The sequence below is a fragment of the Talpa europaea genome (genome assembly GCF_964194135.1).
Source record: "Talpa europaea genome assembly, chromosome: 6".
In the NCBI taxonomy this organism is placed as follows: Eukaryota; Metazoa; Chordata; class Mammalia; order Eulipotyphla; family Talpidae; genus Talpa; species Talpa europaea.
This window is the reverse complement of record NC_140072.1, coordinates 2,613,919-2,632,342: the sequence shown is the minus strand read 5'-3', so window position 1 is coordinate 2,632,342 and position 18,424 is coordinate 2,613,919. Positions and strand designations below refer to the sequence as shown.

At 56.2% G+C, this 18,424-nt stretch overlaps 2 protein-coding genes across 7 annotated transcripts in view; one reads left to right on the top strand and one right to left on the bottom strand.

Moving 5' to 3' along the window:
- Positions 1–805: 805 nt before the first annotated feature.
- ITGB1BP1 (integrin subunit beta 1 binding protein 1) lies at positions 806–6,993 on the top strand (the record flags this gene model as incomplete). The annotated part of the gene is made up of 6 exons (XM_084234378.1): positions 806–877; positions 2,902–2,980; positions 4,509–4,645; positions 5,782–5,874; positions 6,331–6,480; positions 6,922–6,993. The coding sequence occupies 6 exons, from the start codon at positions 806–808 to the stop codon at positions 6,991–6,993; spliced, it is 603 nt and encodes a 200-aa protein (XP_084090504.1).
- A 3,304-nt stretch (positions 6,994–10,297) lies between these two features.
- The window catches only part of ASAP2 (ArfGAP with SH3 domain, ankyrin repeat and PH domain 2), a gene marked incomplete at both ends in the record, with an annotated part of 114,224 nt that continues 106,097 nt past the window's right edge, over positions 10,298–18,424 (bottom strand). The window contains 6 exons of one of the 6 annotated variants that reach the window (XM_084235004.1): positions 10,298–10,372; positions 12,322–12,444; positions 12,843–12,928; positions 13,345–13,394; positions 14,637–14,817; positions 16,201–16,335. In XM_084235004.1, the coding sequence (XP_084091130.1) occupies positions 10,298–10,372; positions 12,322–12,444; positions 12,843–12,928; positions 13,345–13,394; positions 14,637–14,817; positions 16,201–16,335 (650 nt within the window). Of the gene's footprint in view, positions 10,373–12,321; positions 12,445–12,842; positions 12,935–13,344; positions 13,395–14,636; positions 14,818–16,200; positions 16,336–18,424 lie in introns of all 6 variants that reach the window. The other 5 variants (XM_084235005.1, XM_084235006.1, XM_084235007.1 and 2 more) reach the window with 5 other exon arrangements.

Sequence of the window (18,424 nt, the reverse complement as noted above, 5' to 3'; positions counted from 1 at the left end):
TCCCAGGTCACGTCCTCCGCTGGCCTCCTGGAGCGGGAGTGGGTACCTAGGGATGTGATAACAACTTTTACCTAAAGAGTCCAAGACTTGAGAGAAACTCAACGTTTTTGAGGCGGAGCATGGCTTGTTTCTAGCTGTGTTGTTGACAGTGTCGACCCAAGGCAGTGGCTCGGTCTCAGTCTCTGGGCCAGTAAAGTGACAGGCTGTGTATTTCACCCACGTCTTTTATTTATTTATGCATACAAGAACCAGGGTACAGGCCAAAGGTGCAGGGGTGAGAGGACTCACCAGAGAGTGGGGAGCAGAACAGGCAGATCTATTGAAATCCACTGCTGAGGGGAGCAGCGGGGAGACAGGAGAGTCTGCTGCGCCATGTGGGTAGCTCCCTGGCCGGGGATGGATCTCAAGCCAAAGTGGCTGCCGATGGCTTAATAGCGCTGAGACTTAATCCCTGCACTCCCACTTAATCCCTGTTTCACCCACATCTTGACTGGGTGAGAGAGACACCCGGCCGCTTCGGCCCCTGCACGTGTCACTGCCAAGAGCAGCGCTCTCCTCACCTCGGCAACCACGAGGCTTCTGCTCTTTTGATTTGTTGGGTTAGGCCCTTGCCACTTGCAAAGAAAGAATGATGGAGAATGGCGTCCAGATTTCGTGGTCCAAGGAAAGTATTTGTTTCAGAAGAGGCGGCGCCCTGGACTAGATGGGGGTTCCCTCTGCTCTGTGGTGACATCATATTGCCCGTCCCGGGCTAACCAACCGGATTCTTCTCCTAGGGCTCCTCCGGGCCCCGCGGTGGCGGAAAATGTTTCGGAAGGGCAAAAAGCGGCACAGCAGTAGCAGCTCCCAAAGCAGCGAGATCAGCACTAAGAGCAAGGTAGGGAGGTGGGCCTCGGGTCGGGTTTCTCCCGAGAGTGTGTAACAGGCAGCCTCTGACATTTCAGACAGGGGAGTCTGACCTTCACGCCAGGCGTGGACGCGCCCCGCCCTCGAGACAGTTCTGTTCTGTATTGGTAGATTTTTTTGAAACTTTTAAATCCGCTAACCTAGAATGGTGTCATTGAAACACCAACTTCAGACTTTTTCCATGGACTTGTAGCAGGAGGCAGGGCTGGCTCTTGAATGCTGTGTCCAGGACACAATAGTTCTGTTTGCTTAGCAGCGCGTTTACTGGGCAGAGTGGCCAATGCCGTGATTACGACCTTTGAGAAGCAGACGATGTGCCTCTGAACGGGTCCTGCGGCCCTGAGGCCTAGTTGGCCGGGGCTGCTCTATTGTAAAAGACATGTATGCTCAGTGCCAGGACTTGGCAAGCAAGAGGGGCACCCAGGGCACAATGCTGGGGCACCTATCCCAGGGGATGTATCACCAGGCACCCCTCTGGGTGACGATGGCCACTCCTCAGCGAATCTTCAGGAGGAAGGCACCACCGCAGGAGATAAGGGCTTTGAACTCCTGGAGCTAATCAAGACCCTCCCTGCAGTGACTTGCCAGCCCTGGCGTGGAGGACCCCAGGCTGGGAACCAGTGTCCGGCTCAGCTCTTGTTCTTTAGGCCAGAAAGTGGCTAAAGGGAGACATCATGACTTACTTGCTGCTGGGCGGTCGGACTAGAGGCCTGACTCCCGAAGGATCGCGCTAGCCACTTGCAGTATCGGGCTGGGCTGGGTTCTTTGACGTGGCCAGACACACACGGGCAGGGCGGGTGGAGGGGCCAGAGGCGCAGAGGGGCCCGGGGGGAGGTCTCACCCCGCAGGGAGCGGGAACCGCCACAGGACTTATTTCTAAGGGAAGCTGTGGCAGATTTGCATTTGAGGGTGGTGTGTGCTTTTGTTGTTGGATATTTTGAACATGGGAAGCAGACGGGTTTCTCCCTTCCTGTTCTCCTTGTCCTCGGGGTCACTAGGATGGGTGTTTTCCTATGCATGTGTGCGGCGGGTAGTTTGAAGCACAAAAGCTTATCATACTCACTTGGCCCAGACATCAGTCCGAGTTTGCAGCAGCAGCTGAACCCCACTCCCTGCCCCCAGCCTCTGCGTATGTAGGTCGGTCCTGCTTCATCTCCTGCTCATGTGGCCTGGGGAGCGCTCTGCACCCGGCTCTGTTCTCCTTTTAGATTATCTCCCATGAAGCGCAGCTGTGGAAAAAGGGACGAAGCATTATTTCGCTTTTGCATTCTTAAAAGCATTATTTCGCTTTTGCATTCTCGATTTACTTCTTAAAAGTTTAAAACATTTGAATGCACTTTGAAAATTTTTGATTCGAGGTGCAAAAAAAGGACGGATCCTTTCAACCCAGTGTTTTCACGAGATGTTATCTACGTGGAAATTAAGCACACCGAGAACGTAATTCTGTAGAACAAACCACACCACCACGTGCGACTGTTCTGCTTAGTGGTTTGGTTGTTTTTCTTGCACATCATACTGGGGTGCTCCGGTCACCAGGGCCCGTTGCAGGCCAGGTGCTCGTAGGAGAGCTACTGACGCCCCAGGCTGGGGATTTGGGGAGCTGCAGGAGAGGAGAGCCAGGTCTTTGCTGGATGAATCCTCTTTGAGTCCCTGCTCATTTAATAAACCGGATAAAACTCCCAGCTGCTCTCTGCACAGGGTTGTTTTTGGGGGCTAATGTAGATTTTCAGACACTACAAATGTCAGGTCCTTTGGAAGGAGACAGTGGCAGCTTCTTGATGTGGGCTGGGGGTGTGGACACCCCACTTACTTGTTGTTATGGAAGGAGCCGTTGGTGTTATCTGTCTTTTGAAGTTTGCCATAGTTTGTCTTCTAGAAAATCCTTACAGCTGACCTGCCTAGTTGAGGTGATTTTGCACGTGTTGGATCAGCTGTAACAAGCAAGCCACTGGACACAGTAAGTCTAATGTTACATTTTCGTCTGTTACTTCCCAGTCCGTGGACTCCAGCCTCGGGGGCCTCTCCCGGTCCAGCACCGTGGCCAGCCTGGACACAGACTCTACCAAGAGCTCAGGTACGAGCTGCCCGAGGCTTTTGCCCATGCTCAGGGCCTCACCCGGTGGGCACCGTGACCCCTTGTGTGCTGGGACTTTCTTTTCCCCACTGCCATTTGATTTGGATAAGAGTTACAAACATGGGGCCTCCCCTGGTGGCGCAGGTGGTTGAGAGCAGTGCTGTGAAGCTGTCCACAGCCTCTGCAGTGCTGGTTTGATCCCGGCCGGCCAGTTGGCCAGCAAGGGTCCCACATGGCACGGCAGACCTCTCCTGTCTCGCCCACTGCTCCCTTCACAGTGTATTTCATCAGTCTGCCTGTTCTGTTCCCCACTTTGTCTCTGGTGAATCCTCTCACCCTCCCGCGCATCTGGTCTGTACCCTGGATCTTGTATAAATAAATAAATAAATATTAAAAATAAGTTATAAACATGGCCCCAGATTTGGTGGAGCGTGGGTTGGGGGTGCAGGGTGGTTGGGGAGAGCCACTGCGGGGGTGTGGCTAAGGCACGGGGCAGACTCCCCTCGCTGGTCTAGAGCAGCGAAGAGGGATGGAAACCTTTCTCAGCGCCGAGTGAGCAGGGGGTGGCAAAGGGCAAATCCTATCACTTGTGGGCTGTGGGGCAAACGTCTGGCTGGGGAAGAGGATTCAGAGCTGTTCGGCCAGAGGCGCACCAGCTCGTTAACATCAGGAGTGACTGGAGGTCCAGGGCCGCGTCCGCCACCGACCCCTGGAATGAGTACCTCCGGAGAAATCAAAGGTGGCTTCCAGCCCACCTGTTAATTCGGTCGAATCGCAGATATACGACAGCAGCTATACTACATCCATTTCCTTGTCTAAAAGCCTTCCACGTTTCCCTTCAAGGTCAGACTCGTCCGTCTAGAAACGGTGGTGGTGTAGGGGAGCAGCAGAGAAGAACCATAGGCTGCAAAAGCGCATCTTCCAGATGCCTGCAGAATATTAAAATATGGCCATTTTTGCCACATGAGCATAAGCTTAAAGGCGTCACAGCCCACCCCCACACCCAGCATGGAAGGTGTCCCGGATACTTTGGGGCTCTGTGTGGGCCCCCAGGCTCCTCGGCTGTTGCCTCTGTTGTGCTGCTGGTGCTTCTGCCTCTGGGGCGTTATTCCACCCACATCATCAGAAACCGTCTGGTCTTTGCTAACTGCCCCTCAGGGGCAGGCCCTGTTTCCTGGATCAGGAAAGAAAGTTAAATGTTAACATGGTAAGGAGGGAGAAGAAACCAAAAAAATAACTGTCACTGTGCATTATAGAGGCACTGAGTCATTACCTGGTTATTTTAGTATTCTTGTTTCTCTGAAATGAAGGACACCCACCCTTCATTTATTCCTGCTGAGACTTTTATACCTTTCGTATACTGTGAGTCACGGAAGAAAAGGTGTGGCATTTTAAGTTCTTTCCTATTACAGCAAAATATTCTACTTTAATTTTCTTTTTTTATTACAGGTTAAGTTCTGATGACAAAGCCTGTTTTTTAGATAATTGTTTTGAAGTCTTACTATTATAATTCTTCTTTCACTTTTAGGACAAAGCAACAATAATTCTGATACCTGTGCAGAATTTCGAATAAAATACGTCGGGGCCATTGAGAAACTGAAGCTTTCTGAGGGAAAAAGTCTAGAAGGGCCACTAGACCTGATAAATTATATAGATGTCGCCCAGGTAAAAAAAAAAAAATTTTTTTTTTTTTCATGAGATTCTAGAGCATAAACTTAAGGCCTTGGGCGCAGACTGCCCAGGTCTTTGCCGCCTTAGCCCAGGGCCACGACAGGGCCTGTTCATGGGGTGCGCTGTGGTTGTGGGGGCCCACGGGCCTTGGCGATGGAACAGGAACGGAGGGACAGAGGCAGAATTCCTCCTCCTGACAGTCCTTTGTGCTTGTCAGTGGAGCCGGCTGGGCTTGCTGAAATGAGGCCGAGGGGCTGAGCCCTGGGTGGGGCTTTGACAGCAGGGAAAGCTGGGCTGCAGCTCCCTGGCTTATCTGTCTCCTGGGGTGTGGACTTAGGGCACCTCTTTCTTCATACCCTGTGTCCAACAAGAGTTGAGATGAGGTGGGTTTCCAAATTAGATCTTGATTGAGAAGATAAATCATCAAGAAGGGAAATTAAATATGAAAATGTTAAGACCAATGAAAGGTTTCAGGTTAGTGCATGAAATGTCAGGTCAGTGACGGGAAGGAATGAAACAGAAGACAATGCTACCGTCAGGGAGTCACTTCCTGAGTTTCTAGATGGTGGAGAGGTGTCACCCCACAGGGTACAGCATTGGCTACTTTTAACAACAGAGCCTCTTCCATCCTGGAGCTTTTCAGAGCACCCACTGGTCTCTCCAGCCGAGCGTCCTTCCCCACTGCTGACCTGGCCAAGGCTGCAGGGAAGAGTGGGTAGAGCTGACCCTGGAAGGGTCAGCGCCTGGGTGAGCGAGCCGTCCTCAGGCCACCTCTTCCTGAGCCTTTCACGTGCTCACATTCCCATAAGCTCTAGAATTTAAACTAAGACTATTTTTCTTCACATAAGTGTTTCAACCTAAGACCTGTGAGAGTCACCTGTCAGAGGGTGAGCAGCAAGACGGGTAGAATACACTAAAGTGGAGCTGGATTTGGCTCACATTTGTGAACTGTTTAAAAAAGGGGTGGGAGGCAGTATATGTTTACGTTTCTGCCTCTTTGGAGAACAGTCCTTGCAGGGCTGTTGTGCAAGGCTGGGGTCTGGGGTGGTCTGGCACTAAACTGGCTGCTCGGCCTGCAGGAGACAAGGCGATGCTTAATGCCTGTCACGTGGTTTATTTTTACTTTAAAGCAAGATGGAAAGTTGCCTTTCGTGCCTCTGGAGGAAGACTTTATCATGGGTGTTTCCAAGTATGGCATAAAAGTGTCCACGTCAGATCAGTACGTAAGTAATTTTACTCACTAAGGAAGGATGTGCTAGGAGGGCTGGGGCGTCGGGCCAGCCCGGCCCCGGCGTGTTGGGGCTCCTGTTTGCTGTGGGTCCCTGCTGGATTCCCTGGCAGCTGGTCTGGAAAGTGACGGGTTACCCAGGGAAGGTGCCCGGGGCTTCCTTTTTTCCCCTTTGGCCATGCAAACACCCCATCACTGGTCCCTAACACATTTTCCACTTGGGACCCAGCCCACTCAGAGCCCAGTCAGCTGGAGGAGGGGCTTCCCTGCAGGACAGAGGGGCCTGAGCTTGGGTCATCCTGCCGGTCTCTGGAGGTTGGTCTTTCTGGGGCCTCCTGCCTGGCCCAGGGTGTGCTCCGGCCAAAGCCCCACAGGGAATCCTGCGTGGAAAGTGCGTTGCAGGCCTGAGGGCCTGTGACCGCCACCGCCGCCTGGCTCTCTCGGCCCACAGGATGTGCTGCACAGGCACGCGCTCTACCTGATTATCCGCATGGTGTGTTACGATGACGGGCTGGGGGCGGGAAGGAGCCTCTTGGCCCTGAAGACCACAGACGCGAGCAACGAGGAATACAGCCTGTGGGTCTACCAGTGCCACAGCCTGGTGAGCGCCCACCCCTACCCTGGGCAAGCGGCTGAGTGGCCACCACCTAGTCCCCTCCGAGGCTGGAGGGTGCTGTCCATGAGGTGACGGCTGTAGGTCTGGCCAGTGGCTGCCCGACCGCTTGCGGGTCATCAGCTGAGGCCGGGAGCAGCGCTCTCTGGGGTTGGGCGTTTAGGGTAAGCCCAAGGCAGGTGAGGAAAGCGGGTGCCCTCTCTGTATGTCATTGTCCTTATTGACACTTGCTGGCCTTGGCGGAGGTGCTGGCTCCATCTGTCACTGTGCAGTGCTCTCCAGGTGCGGGAAGGAGTGTGTGGAGGTGGTGGTGGGGGGCTCCCCAAGCTAGGGTGCATTTTAGGAAGTGCTGGGAGCGTCAGCTTTGTCCCTCTTCTGGTCATGTTCAGAAGGCACTGACCCCCTCACCGGGTCTCTTCACTACTGCAGGAGCAAGCACAGGCCATCTGCAAAGTCTTGGCCACCGCCTTCGACTCTGTATTAACATCTGAGAAAGCGTGACTTCCGCCAGCCAGTGGCGTCGACCTCAGGCCAAAGTTCAGCACTTTTCTAAATTGTCCACTTATCAGTCTGTAACTTGAGCTGTTACAGAAATGTAAAGTTATCCCTTGCTCTAAATTTCCCAAAATAAACGCAATGTATAAAATATTGATCATTTGTTTTTCTGTTACAATGTGTCTTGTTAAGAGTGAATTGACTCTCAATGAAGTCTCTTCTTTTCTGGAACTAAAAAGGAAACCTCATTTGTGACTTTTAGCCACCAATACGCTTGGCACTAGTGTCACAGACGTGCACGCAGTGAGGGGGACGCACCGGGAACTTTCTGGGCTGTCCTGCAGCAGTTTGCGGGAGGGGGGCCTCCCTGGCGTGGCGTCTGGTCTGGATCTGGCGGGCAGCAGCTCAGGCTGGCTGGGGACAGTGGCTCTGCCGATTCAAGACACAAAGTCGGGGCCTCCCCGGTGGCGCAGCGGTTGAGCGCTGGGTTGCGAAGCTGCCTGCGGCCTCTGCGGCGCCGGTTCGATCCCCGGCTGCTCCCCGGCCACCGGAGGAGGATCCCACATGGTGCGCAGACCTCTCCTGCCACCCGCTGCTCCCCTCAGCAGTGTACTTCAGTCCCTCTGCCTGCTCTGCTCCCCACTCTGGCTCTGGTGAATTCTCTCACCCTCCCGCGCTTCTGACTGTACCCAGCGCATGTATAAACAAAACAAACAAACAAATATAATAAATAAATAAAAAAACATGCCTCTATAAAAAAAAAAAGTTTAAAAAAAAAAAAAAAGACACAAAGTCGGCCTTCGTAGCGTGCCGTCAGGGTGACGTAGGCTGCAAGCTGTGCTTATCTTGGGTTCAGAGAACCTTACCAGGGTACCGCTCCTGTTAACAGCAATAGTATTTAAAGACCCTCACATACGGTAAGTAGGCTAGTGTCTCTTTTAAAGGATGCTTTTCACATAGCATGCTTTAGACATTAAAAACAAAAATTAACGCCAAGTCCATTTAAAAGTATTTATTTTTTTCCAGTCAAATGACTAACAGGAAGAGTAAGTCCATTAAACATGCTCTAGTTATAAATCACCGCATCAAGGACAATGAAAATAAGAATTGATTTAGGTTATACAGTATATACAGTTGCGCTGCCACTGGACAGAAGGAATCGAGTGACCGAACTGAGTATCGTACATCTCAGCGCACGCTCCAGGCCGCGGGGCTCGCAACCCCCTGCCCCCCACAGCCGCTCGGTGGCTTGTCTGCGTCCACGCCTGGGCCCTCACCCCAGCGGGTCTGATGGGACAGGGCCAGATGCCAGAATCCTGCAGCTAAGGTCAGGAAACATAAACTTCAAATATAAATAGGTATCTACAATGTTTTCCTTTCAGTTTCCTTTTTTTTTAATTTGCAAAGAGCAAATAACTAGGAAAGGCTATTAGCAGGGAAGTGAACGTTTCTCCTCTGGCACGAGGAATCTTGATGACTGCACAATAGCACCACCAAATTGTAGAGTGGAAACACAGTTCCTAGATATTTTGTACCAGTGAACCTGACAGATTCGGTTGGGACATTCCAATGTCGATCTGAGTCACTGTGATTCCTTACGTAGCTGGCACCAGGTAGCCAAAGCTGAAGATGGCTACGAGTCAAAGAGGGCTATGGTAGATCATACATAGGAGGTGCCCTGTGCAAAGTTTCTGTTTACTTTCCTAGGCCTATGAGAGAATGACCTCAGTGAAGGGCTTGGGCAGACATGAACAATTAGTGAAAATAGATGTAGTGCTTTAAAAAGGACTTTAATTATAGAACCAACACATTTTTACTCGGAATTTCTAAGGCAAAAGCAATCGCGGCATATCAGAAAACATTCCAGTTTGTTCTGTCTTCCTCTATAATAGTAACAAAAAATACAAAAAAATCAACCAAAAAAACCCCCAAAAAACCAAAACCCCCCACAACTCTACGTTAACAAGTCTTGTATAATAAAGACAGGCTGCTTCAATCAACTGTACCATGATTATAAATGCAATACAAGCGCCTGGCCTCGCTTTCCAAGCCTATATGCTAAAATTTATTCCTTTGCTTTTGGTAAAATCCAAGAGGGCATCACACGCTTGTTTATTCCCAGAGTAATGTTTTCAGGACTCCGGCCACCAATCAGGCTTGCGGGGACTAAACGGGGGTGTAAAAAGGCCACTGAAATAATGAATTCTGAGTTTAGCACACATGACCGAGCCTCCCACCCCCCATAGTTTAAATTTCTGAACAATATGCTGTACTTAAATAGCAAAACCGGGGTACTGGGGAGTGTTTTTTCACCTGGGGACCTACGGATTTTGGATACATTCTGGATTATGAACAAACGACAGATTAAACATCAAGACAGTGTAACTACCATTCCTGTTGGCATATTATATAAACACAAGACACTAAACTGAGTCACACATTCTCAGGAGCTAGAACGGGCAGGCAGTGGCACACTTCATGGTGAGCAGCGAGGGAGTGTTAACAGCGCGTGGCCAGGGCTCAAGCTGTGCACAACTTTCTGAGTGATTAAGGAAGTTCTAGAAGGCAAATTCCAAAACACCTAATGTATAAAAACTAGCTGAGAGAAATGTTTCATAATCTATTATCTTTAGTTTGAAACCAAATTCGTGAAACACGGCTGGAGTGGGCGTGGGCCAAGCGCACGGCAGTCGCCCTGGGCGTCAGGAACCGCCGCCGTGTGGTGTTGTGAAGGAGGATTCGCAAGAGGCTGGGAGCATGCGGGGCACCGCGGAGGCTGGAGCCTCCCGCACGTCTGGAGATTGCTGGAAATGACAGTGGGTGGAGAGCAAAGGCAGTCTTAAAAACAAAAAAACCTTTAAAGGTGAACTGAAACATTTTCTCTAGAACGTCCAGAACTTTCTGGACTATGCTAAGGACTTCCAAAGCCTGGCTTCCTAAGACCACGTCCATAAAGGCTGCCCGCTGCACGGGGCCGGGGCAGGGTGAACTTATGCCAGGCCACAAAGGCGACTGTAGGGGCAGCTCATTCTAGACTCGGGATCTTGGTCACATTGTTAAAAAGCACTTTTCAGTTCACCTTTGGGACATTCAGGTTTTCCTAATAAAGTGTAGCAATGTTTCATGAAAACCACAAATGATAAAAAATGATCCATTTATATATGTATCTATAAATTGCCTCCGAGTTCTCCCCAAGGGCGGCGGCACCGGGGGAGGAGGGCGCGGAGAGGCGGGGGACGGCGCTCTGGCCGGAGTCTGGCACCGACGCACGGTGGGAGCGGGACGCGGGCGAGGGGGCTCCGGCGGCGGCTCAGTCCGCGATAAAGTGCACAAATGACACAGGGAAGGCGCCTTTGCGGCTGGGGTCGCCGTCGATGTGGCCAATCTGAAAGGAAGGACAGGCTGGGTTGGAGGGAGCCTCACCTTGGAGGCGCGCGGGCGCGGGCAGGAAGGGGCACAGGCACCCTGGCATGGGTCTGGCAGCCCGGGCGACAGGCAGCTAGCTACCCCGAGTGCCCCCGCCTGCCTTGTTTGGGGACGATGGAGAAGCCGCGTGTCTGGAGCTTGGGAGATGCAAACCTCTATTTTGGCCCTATTTAAACTCAGTCTTTAAGGAAGACTTTAAGAAGCCCCTTCGTTTTCCCTCTGGGTAAATGATACAAATTATACATCCAGTATGATCCCAACAATGCACATTATGTCATTAAATAAAAACCTAAGACAAAGTCGCCCAATTAGAGACACTGGGTTTAGTCCTTGGTGGGGGTGGCTGCGCTACAGGCAGCGTCTACTTCCTTCTTTGCACCTGTCTGTGTTTTCAGGTCCCGCAATGAACAGGTGCTTCCCAGATGCCCGGCTTGCTGGAGGCCGTCCTCACGGTGGGCCCCTGGGGGCCATGTCAGGTCCTGGGACTGTGGGTCGTCAGGGAGGGACGACCCTCCCACCACCCAGGCAGGTGCCATCCACGCAGGCTGGGCACTCACTGCCGTCCCTGCCCAGGGACTATCCGGCAGGGGCAGCGGGTAGGAGCAGCACCCGCTCCTGGCTGCACTGCATGTGGCCAGGTTGACCTTCAAGGGGAAACGACCCACAAGAAGATGCCGGAACCCAGCTGTGCTAGAGGCAGGGGTAGAAGCTCCGTGAGGACAGGCCGAGGGGCCCCACGGGTCCTAGCTGCCCCTCACATCACCAGAGCTCCCTTCACAGAGATGGGTGTGGCAGCCGCTGCCCGGGTGACCACTCGTGGCTGAGCTCACCATCCTTGCGCGCTCTCCCCATCTTTCTGTCCCATCTCCCCAGCCTGCCGAGCTTTAGTGACGCCAGCCACTTGCCCCGGTCACTGGCCGCCTGTGCTGCTGCGTCTGCTTGTAAGGGTCATCAGGAACCCCATGCCCCACACCCTGCTCCAGCACCCACCTGGAGGGCACAGCTTCCAGCTGAGCTGCCACCCAGGACCCTGCCCTCTGGGTGCCCTTTCTGTTTTGAAGGCCCCGTCTCCTCACGGGCCCTGTAGCACGAGCTCTGCAGGGGGCGCCAGACACCTCCGCCCTCCTCGCCTCACCCGGCACCCTTCCCACCTTTCTGGACCTGCGTGCCCACAGCCCAGCTGCAGTTCACGCCAAGACAGTCTGGAGCTGAATTTCCTCGCCGCTGCACGTTGCCATTTCCTGCGGGTGACGTTCTGTGTATCCTTCCTGCCAGCCTTCTGTGCCTGTGACCTTTTCTCCCACTCCTTGCTTAACCTCAAAACCTCACTGTGCTTATTAGCTTCTGCTGGTTTTCAGAAACTATTTTGCTCAGTCGAATCATCCGCTGCGTAGACATCCACACTGGTCTCTGTCCCCGGTGAGCCCGGCTGACATCCTCTCCCGGGCGCCTTCCTGATGCTGGCGGCAGCGTTTTGTCTTTGCTCGTGGCTGCCGATGTTCCGTGCACGGCAGTACCTTCTGCAGGTAGGCACTTCAGTGACCCGCGTCCTGGCTGTTGTAGATACGCTGCTTACGCTCCTTCTACAACCCTCACTCTCCCTAGAGATGTGGGGGGGATGGTACCACCTAGAACTCAAGGCATCAGATGCAGGAACCTCACTTCAGACTCAGGTATGCTCTGGAAATTGCAGCCCAGATGGCCTAAGGTGGGAGGAACCCACGGGGGATACATGAGGCCCCTCAGCAGCGGCTGTACTTGAAGAGACACCAGGGACTGCAGGGGCACGGTGGACGAGGCCCCAGGATGCACGTGCAGGAAGCTGCGCCAGGGACTCCCCTCTCAGGCCAGGTGGGCAGGGACTAGCCCTGCCCCTCCAAGGCCCTCCCCAGCCCAGCCGTGACTCACCCACCACTCTTGGTCCTCCTCCCCGAGCACGACGATCACGTCCCCCTCGGAGAAGGTCAGCTCGTCGGGGTTGTCGGCCACGCAGTTGTAGAGGGCCTTCACCCTCTTGGGCTTCAGCTTGGTCTGCATGGGGCGGGGGGCAAGGTTAGTGTGGCGGGGTGTCAGCTCCTGGGGCACAGAACTGGGCCATCTGGCTTCCAGCTGGTCCCAAGGGTCCCGGACGCAGGCCAGGGAGCCCGGGGGTGTCAAGATGGGTGGTCTCAGGGCTGCAGGGCCTCTAGGAGCAGGTGGATGGGAACAGGGAAGAGACCCAGGCTGACGGCGGGTTGCTGGGAACGCGGCAGCAGGAGTGGGCGTGCACAGGCTCCGTCCGGAGCCGAGATTCAAAGAGCCAGGGGCCCAGGAAGGTGCCTCCTGCACCCCAGCCAGCAGAGGCAGGAAAGACCTGCTGCCTCAGAGCCCCAGAAGCCACCCGTGCACTCCCGCCAGGGCAGAGGCAGAGAGGAGGGCTGTGCACTGACCGTCTGTGACTTCCTGGGCATGGGCGCCGGGGGCTGGAGGACCACCGTGTTGGACAGAGCACCCAGGGCTTCTGTTCCCGAGGGATCTGCTGCTATGGGGTCAAAATGAACCAACTTCACAATGTGCCCATCAATCAGCACCACCAGACACAAACCTCTCATAGACAAGACTCATCTGTCTGAAAGGCAAGGCTCCTGGATCTTCTGGTCTCTGGAGGGAAAAGTCCCCTAAAAGCCAGAGCCAGGCGAGTTCCACACCACCCTCAGAGCTGCTGGGGCCAGTGACACAAGAGGGCGCCTAGGGGGCCGCCTGCTACACAGGCCCCGGGCCCTGCCCCCAGCTGGGTGGGCACCAGGTAGAGCAGCCACAGGCCTGGGGCAGGGCACTGGCCATGTAGGGGACAGCTGGGCCCTGACCCTGGGCTGACCACAGCTGCAAATGTCCCCACTTAGCCACCCAAGAGCAAGCAGGAGAAACCCCAGTTCCGAATTAAGTCATTACCAGGACCTCTGGGCTGGCCTTTGTTGATCAGTGGGGCTGACTTGTCCACCCTGCAAAGAAGGGAAACAGATTTTCGGACACTGAGGCCAGAAAGCCACGCCCTGCTGCCACTCCCCTCCCTGCTGCGAGGGGCCAACCGTGCAAGCTGGAACCAGGTGAGTGATTTTATCTACTGCCTTTCAACTGCCTGGCTTTGGAGAAAGGAAGAGGCCCGGAGAGCAACGCTGGACCCAGGTCTGGCTGGGGGCTGAACACGGCCCATCAGCTTCATCCCTGCCCCTCAAGGGCCTTGGTCTCTCATGTCTGAGGACAGGGCTGGCTCAACACCAGGGCCAATGACGGCAGGACCTGTCTGGGCACCAGGAGTAGGCGTCACCCCCGCCTCCATGCTGTGTGGCCCTGTGCCGGGTGGCTGACCACGGCTTGGGTTCCCCGGGAGCCTCTGGGCCAGCACTGGGGAGTCTATTAACTTAAGAGTGACCATGGCTGGCCAGAGAGATGGCTTCCTGGGAGTTAGCACCGTCACCTACGAAAGGTGTGACAGCAATTCTGTCACCTCCCAAATAGGGACGAGCACCAGTGTGGTATGGGGAGCTGAGAGGGCTCTAGGCGGGTTCCCTGGGGCTACTGTAGCTGGCCCGTGAGGGAAGCCTGGGGACTCGCCCGGCCAGTCACAACACTGACACCAACCCCACAGCCCCAGGGACAGGGACACTCTGACCGGGACAGGGACCGGGACCAGCACACACAGACCAGGTCCCAGTTTCTCACTTTCATCTGCACAGAGAGAAGCCACTTTGCACTGACCCGGGCCCCTGGCGGTCAGGACACTGAGGACGCGTGAGAAGCTGAAGGTTAGCCACGCGCGCTTCCTGACCTCGCTGGCTTATTGTTCCCAGGGGACACCCCGCCGCACACCCAGAGCCCCATGTGCTCAAGATGACCTCGCCAGCGAGCGACAGACAGAAGGCAGAGGCCTCACAGCTCTAGGACGTTAACTCCCAACCCCCTGTGCTCAGCGGAAACCAGAACTCGTGACGCAGCTGCGCGACACCCTTCTGCAGGATGACCTCACAGGTCAAAGACGCCGGGAAGTTCCTTCAGACCCCGAGACCCGAGGAAGCCATCGTGCAAAGCCGGACGTCCACGTCACAGCAGGGCTACCGCGGGACGGGGTCCGGACAGAAACCTCAGCAGAGGAGGAACTGGGGCTGCTGCTGGAGGCTCCCCAAATGCAAGCAGCAGGGCAGCCGGTGGCCAGGCTTGGGCCTTGGCCATGGGCAGGGGGTTACCCGGGTGTGGGCCTCTTCTGGGGCAGCCGGCTGGGCGGCTGGGGCGGCTGGGGCGGCAGCGGCGGGGGCGCAGCTTTGCTCAGGGGAGCCCCAGGCGGGGCCGGCTTGCTCTGCTGGCTCAGGGTTTCCACCACGCCGGGTGTCTTGGCCACCGGAGGGGGTGGGGTGGGAGCCAGAGGATCTGCAGAGAGTAAACAGAAACGCAGAGGTGAGCGCGGGAGGTGCCGCGGGGTGCGTCATCCTCTTGCTGTCCTGGGGGGCGGGGGGGACCGCTGCTGTCCCACCGCCAGGTCCAGGCACTAAGGAGTCACAGCTGGGGTCCCTCCCAAGGCCCCTGACCATCACAAATCCGCACTCAGATGTTTCTCTGAGCCCGTGAGCATCTTCTTGGCTTTCTGGTCTCTCCCGCGCCCTGGAGGACGGCAGCCGGGGGGCTGAGGTCTGGGCCCCTCTGGCCGAGTTCCTGCCCCTGGGGGACAGGCCTTCTTGGGCAAGTCTCCTTGTGCCTCGGCCTCCCCTGAGCCCTGCCCCCTCCCCAGCTGCGAGGCAGGTCAACCTAGGAATACTCTTGACGGGAATTCTGGAAGACTCCAGGGTCTGGGAGGTGGGCGGCCTGTCCCCACCGCTGACTGACAGGACGGACACTGAGGCTCAGGTCCTCTCGTGGGGTCACAGCCGGTCAGACGGGCTGGGCCTCAGCCAGGCCTCCCTCCGGTCTGCTCTCGCGAGCATCGGGGCTCTCCCTGATGTCCCGCATCCTCATCCCAGGGTCCTTGTGGAGGACAGCCGCCTCGGCAGGCGCTGACACCCAAGAGGTAGAGCTTCCCTGCTGGCCCAGCCAGGGGGCAGGTGCCCCCGGGCAAGGAGGGCTCCCCCTGGTCTTATTTTAATTCTTGTTTTCTTTTTCTCTTTTGAAGGAGAACAAAGAGAAGACTATAAAAATCTACCACAAAACAGCTCAGAGGACGCCAGGTCGAGGCAGGGGCCCCCCAGCCTCCGGAGACCCCGACACAGTGCCCTGTTCTGTCACCGGCAGGCCGTCGGCACCCGCTGCAGCTGGGCTGCGCATCTATCGTCCCACTCGGGAAACCTCGAAACGACTGTCAGGGCTTCTCTGTCTAGAGCCCTGCAGAGGCGGGACCTCGGGGCAGGGCTACACCGACCCTGTCAGGGGCTCCTGCCCTGCATGCCGGGGCACAAGCACCCCTGCCCCCCGTTCTGGGACATGGAAGAAGCACACGTGCCAGATTATAATCCAGAGACGCCCCATACTGAGGAGCACCAGCAGCCTAGGAAACAGAGCCCGGGGCTAATGCGTGAAGGCAGGCGCCAGCGGGGAGCAGCGAGGAGCAGTCCCATGGGTGGGGGTGCAGGGCAGAGGGGTCTGTGCAGCGGGGAGGAGTGTCTTCAAGGGTGGGGCCTGGGGAGGAGCCACCGTTGGCCCCGTGTGGCTCGGCGGAGTCTGGGCCTCGGCCCGAGGCTCTCCCCCACTTGGCGGCCAACAGCACCCCAGCCATCCACACCTACAGAGCCCGCGGGCGAAAAGGAAAAAGGAAAAACGTACTGGTAGATGCCAGGCGAAGAGGGGGCAGCGGTGGGTGGACAGCTGGCGGATCTGACGAAGATCGCTGCCTGCTTACACCGTCCACACTTACAGAGTTTGTCTTCCACACGGCGTTAGCTGAGCAGGCTGTCTGAACTGCACACGCATGCACACGCATGCACACACGCACGTGCACACACACAGGCATGCACACGCGCACAGAACAAAAACAGAAACAGAAGACGGCGTTACTGATCCTCTCCCCCATAAAGCGGCAAACACGACCCTTCCAGAACGGTGAGCAGCCGCGACCCAACGCTGGGCTCTAAAACTCTCGCCCCTGGTGTAGTGGAAGAAGCAAGGAGGCTTCCGGGGACATCCCCAGCTGGTTGTCTCATCCTCGCTGAACTTTGAGCGCTTCTGATTTGACAGCACGCACGGGACAGAGGAGGAAAGGAGCACGCCGGGCCGGGAGCGCGCCTCGTGGTGTCTGTGGCCTGCTCCTCCCCCTGCGCGAGTCCCCTCCTGGCTGGCAGGGCCCACCCTGTCCTCACCCAGAGCAGGAGAGAGAAGGGGGCAGGTCAGACACTGCCCCACCCCCTGCCGATGTATTTCTGGCCGGTCAGCACAGGTGATACCTGGGGTTCAGGAGGGACCCTGGGGGATGATACTGCCTCGGTCACAGCGCCCTCCACCGCCCAGATCTGTCTCAGGCATCAGGGCCTTGAGGTCCAGGGTCTCAGGGCACGGGATTTTGGGGCCTCAGGACACCGTGTCCAGGATGGCACACAGAGACCAAGGTGGGTCCTACCGCCCCGGCCAGGCCCCGGGCCCTCGGACGCCCTCCACGGCTGCAGTGGGCAAGATCTGGTCTGGCCCAGTCTGACAACACCTGAGGCCTCTTTCACCTGCTGTGGGGATGGGACGGAGTGTGGATGGGACGGAGACCTGGGGGCCACGTGGGGCCTGCAGGGAGGACGTGTACCCCACGTCAGCAGAGGGAGAAAGCAAGCTCAACACAGAAAGGCACAAAGAAACGGGAAGAGTCAAGACTCCTCATTCCAAGAGCTCTGAAGGCAATGGAGGTGACGAGCTTTCTGCTGCTTTTCTACAGCTCGGCCACAACAGAACTTTCCTCCACACAACACGCCTAAGAGGCCCCGTGGGGGCTTGGAGATGACCAAGTTGCTTGTACTCAGCCTTACGAAATCAACACTTGCACACAGGATGTGGGGGGAGGCTGGGAGGTGTGAGACGCCCTGACCAGGGCCCAGCTGCCTGCTGTCCTCCCTGCCTGGCTCCGTCGGCTACCCGCCAGGTGACAGGGAGGGTCGCTGTGGACTTGAGCTTGCAGATTCCATCCGTGCTGGGCCTCCCCAGCAGGCCGAGGTGCAGGGACTGCCCCGGGGGCAGGGGTAGGGGCTTCGGGGGCCCTGGTGTCCCACCCTCCTCTCAGTGGGTGTGCTCTGAAGGGTAGTGCCGGGGCAGGGCTGGGTAAGCTGGTCTTGGGAGCGAGGATGCACTGTCCCGGGATGAGGGCTGCCGTCCTCGCCCCTCAGTCCATACCTGGTAGCACGGCCACGCCCCTCACGGCACTCCTGCCCAGAGAGCAGCTCCTGCACAAATACCACTGGGGCTGATTATTTGGTGCCAGCTGCCCAGAGCACCCTCAATCCCTGTCGCGTGGAGGCCCCTGTCCCTGCTGCCCCTGGACGCCCCCCCTGGTGGCCAACTGGCCATGGCTGGCAGCCCCAGCCCAGCGCCCAGCTGACCAGTCTCTGGACCTGCCTTCAAGGAGCACAGCGGCCAGGGACTATGACTTCACTGTTAGGGACCTCAGTTTCTATTTTGATAAAACAAGAAACTCCACCTCTTGCCACCGTGACAGTGGCTGGGGTGAGTGTCACAGGGCTGGCACTGAAGGGAACACTCCACAGGAAATAGTCCGTATTTTCACAAGGCTGGGTACTGTTCTCCAAATTGGTATCTTTTTATCCTTTACTCCGTGGGGATCGTAGAGATAAGAACTAATCACAGGTATTTTGCAAGCTGACCAGGCCAAAGGGAGGGGTGAAAAGCAGAGAGAAAAGGGCAAGAGAGTCTGCAGGGAAACACCGTTGGGACCAGCTTCCAGAGCTGCCCCAGCCCAGGCCCACCTGGGGGGGGTCCCTGTGTTCCCCAAATCATGAACAAAGTCAAGCCGCTCCACCACCATCCAGCACGTGGTGGATCTCTTTAGGATGCG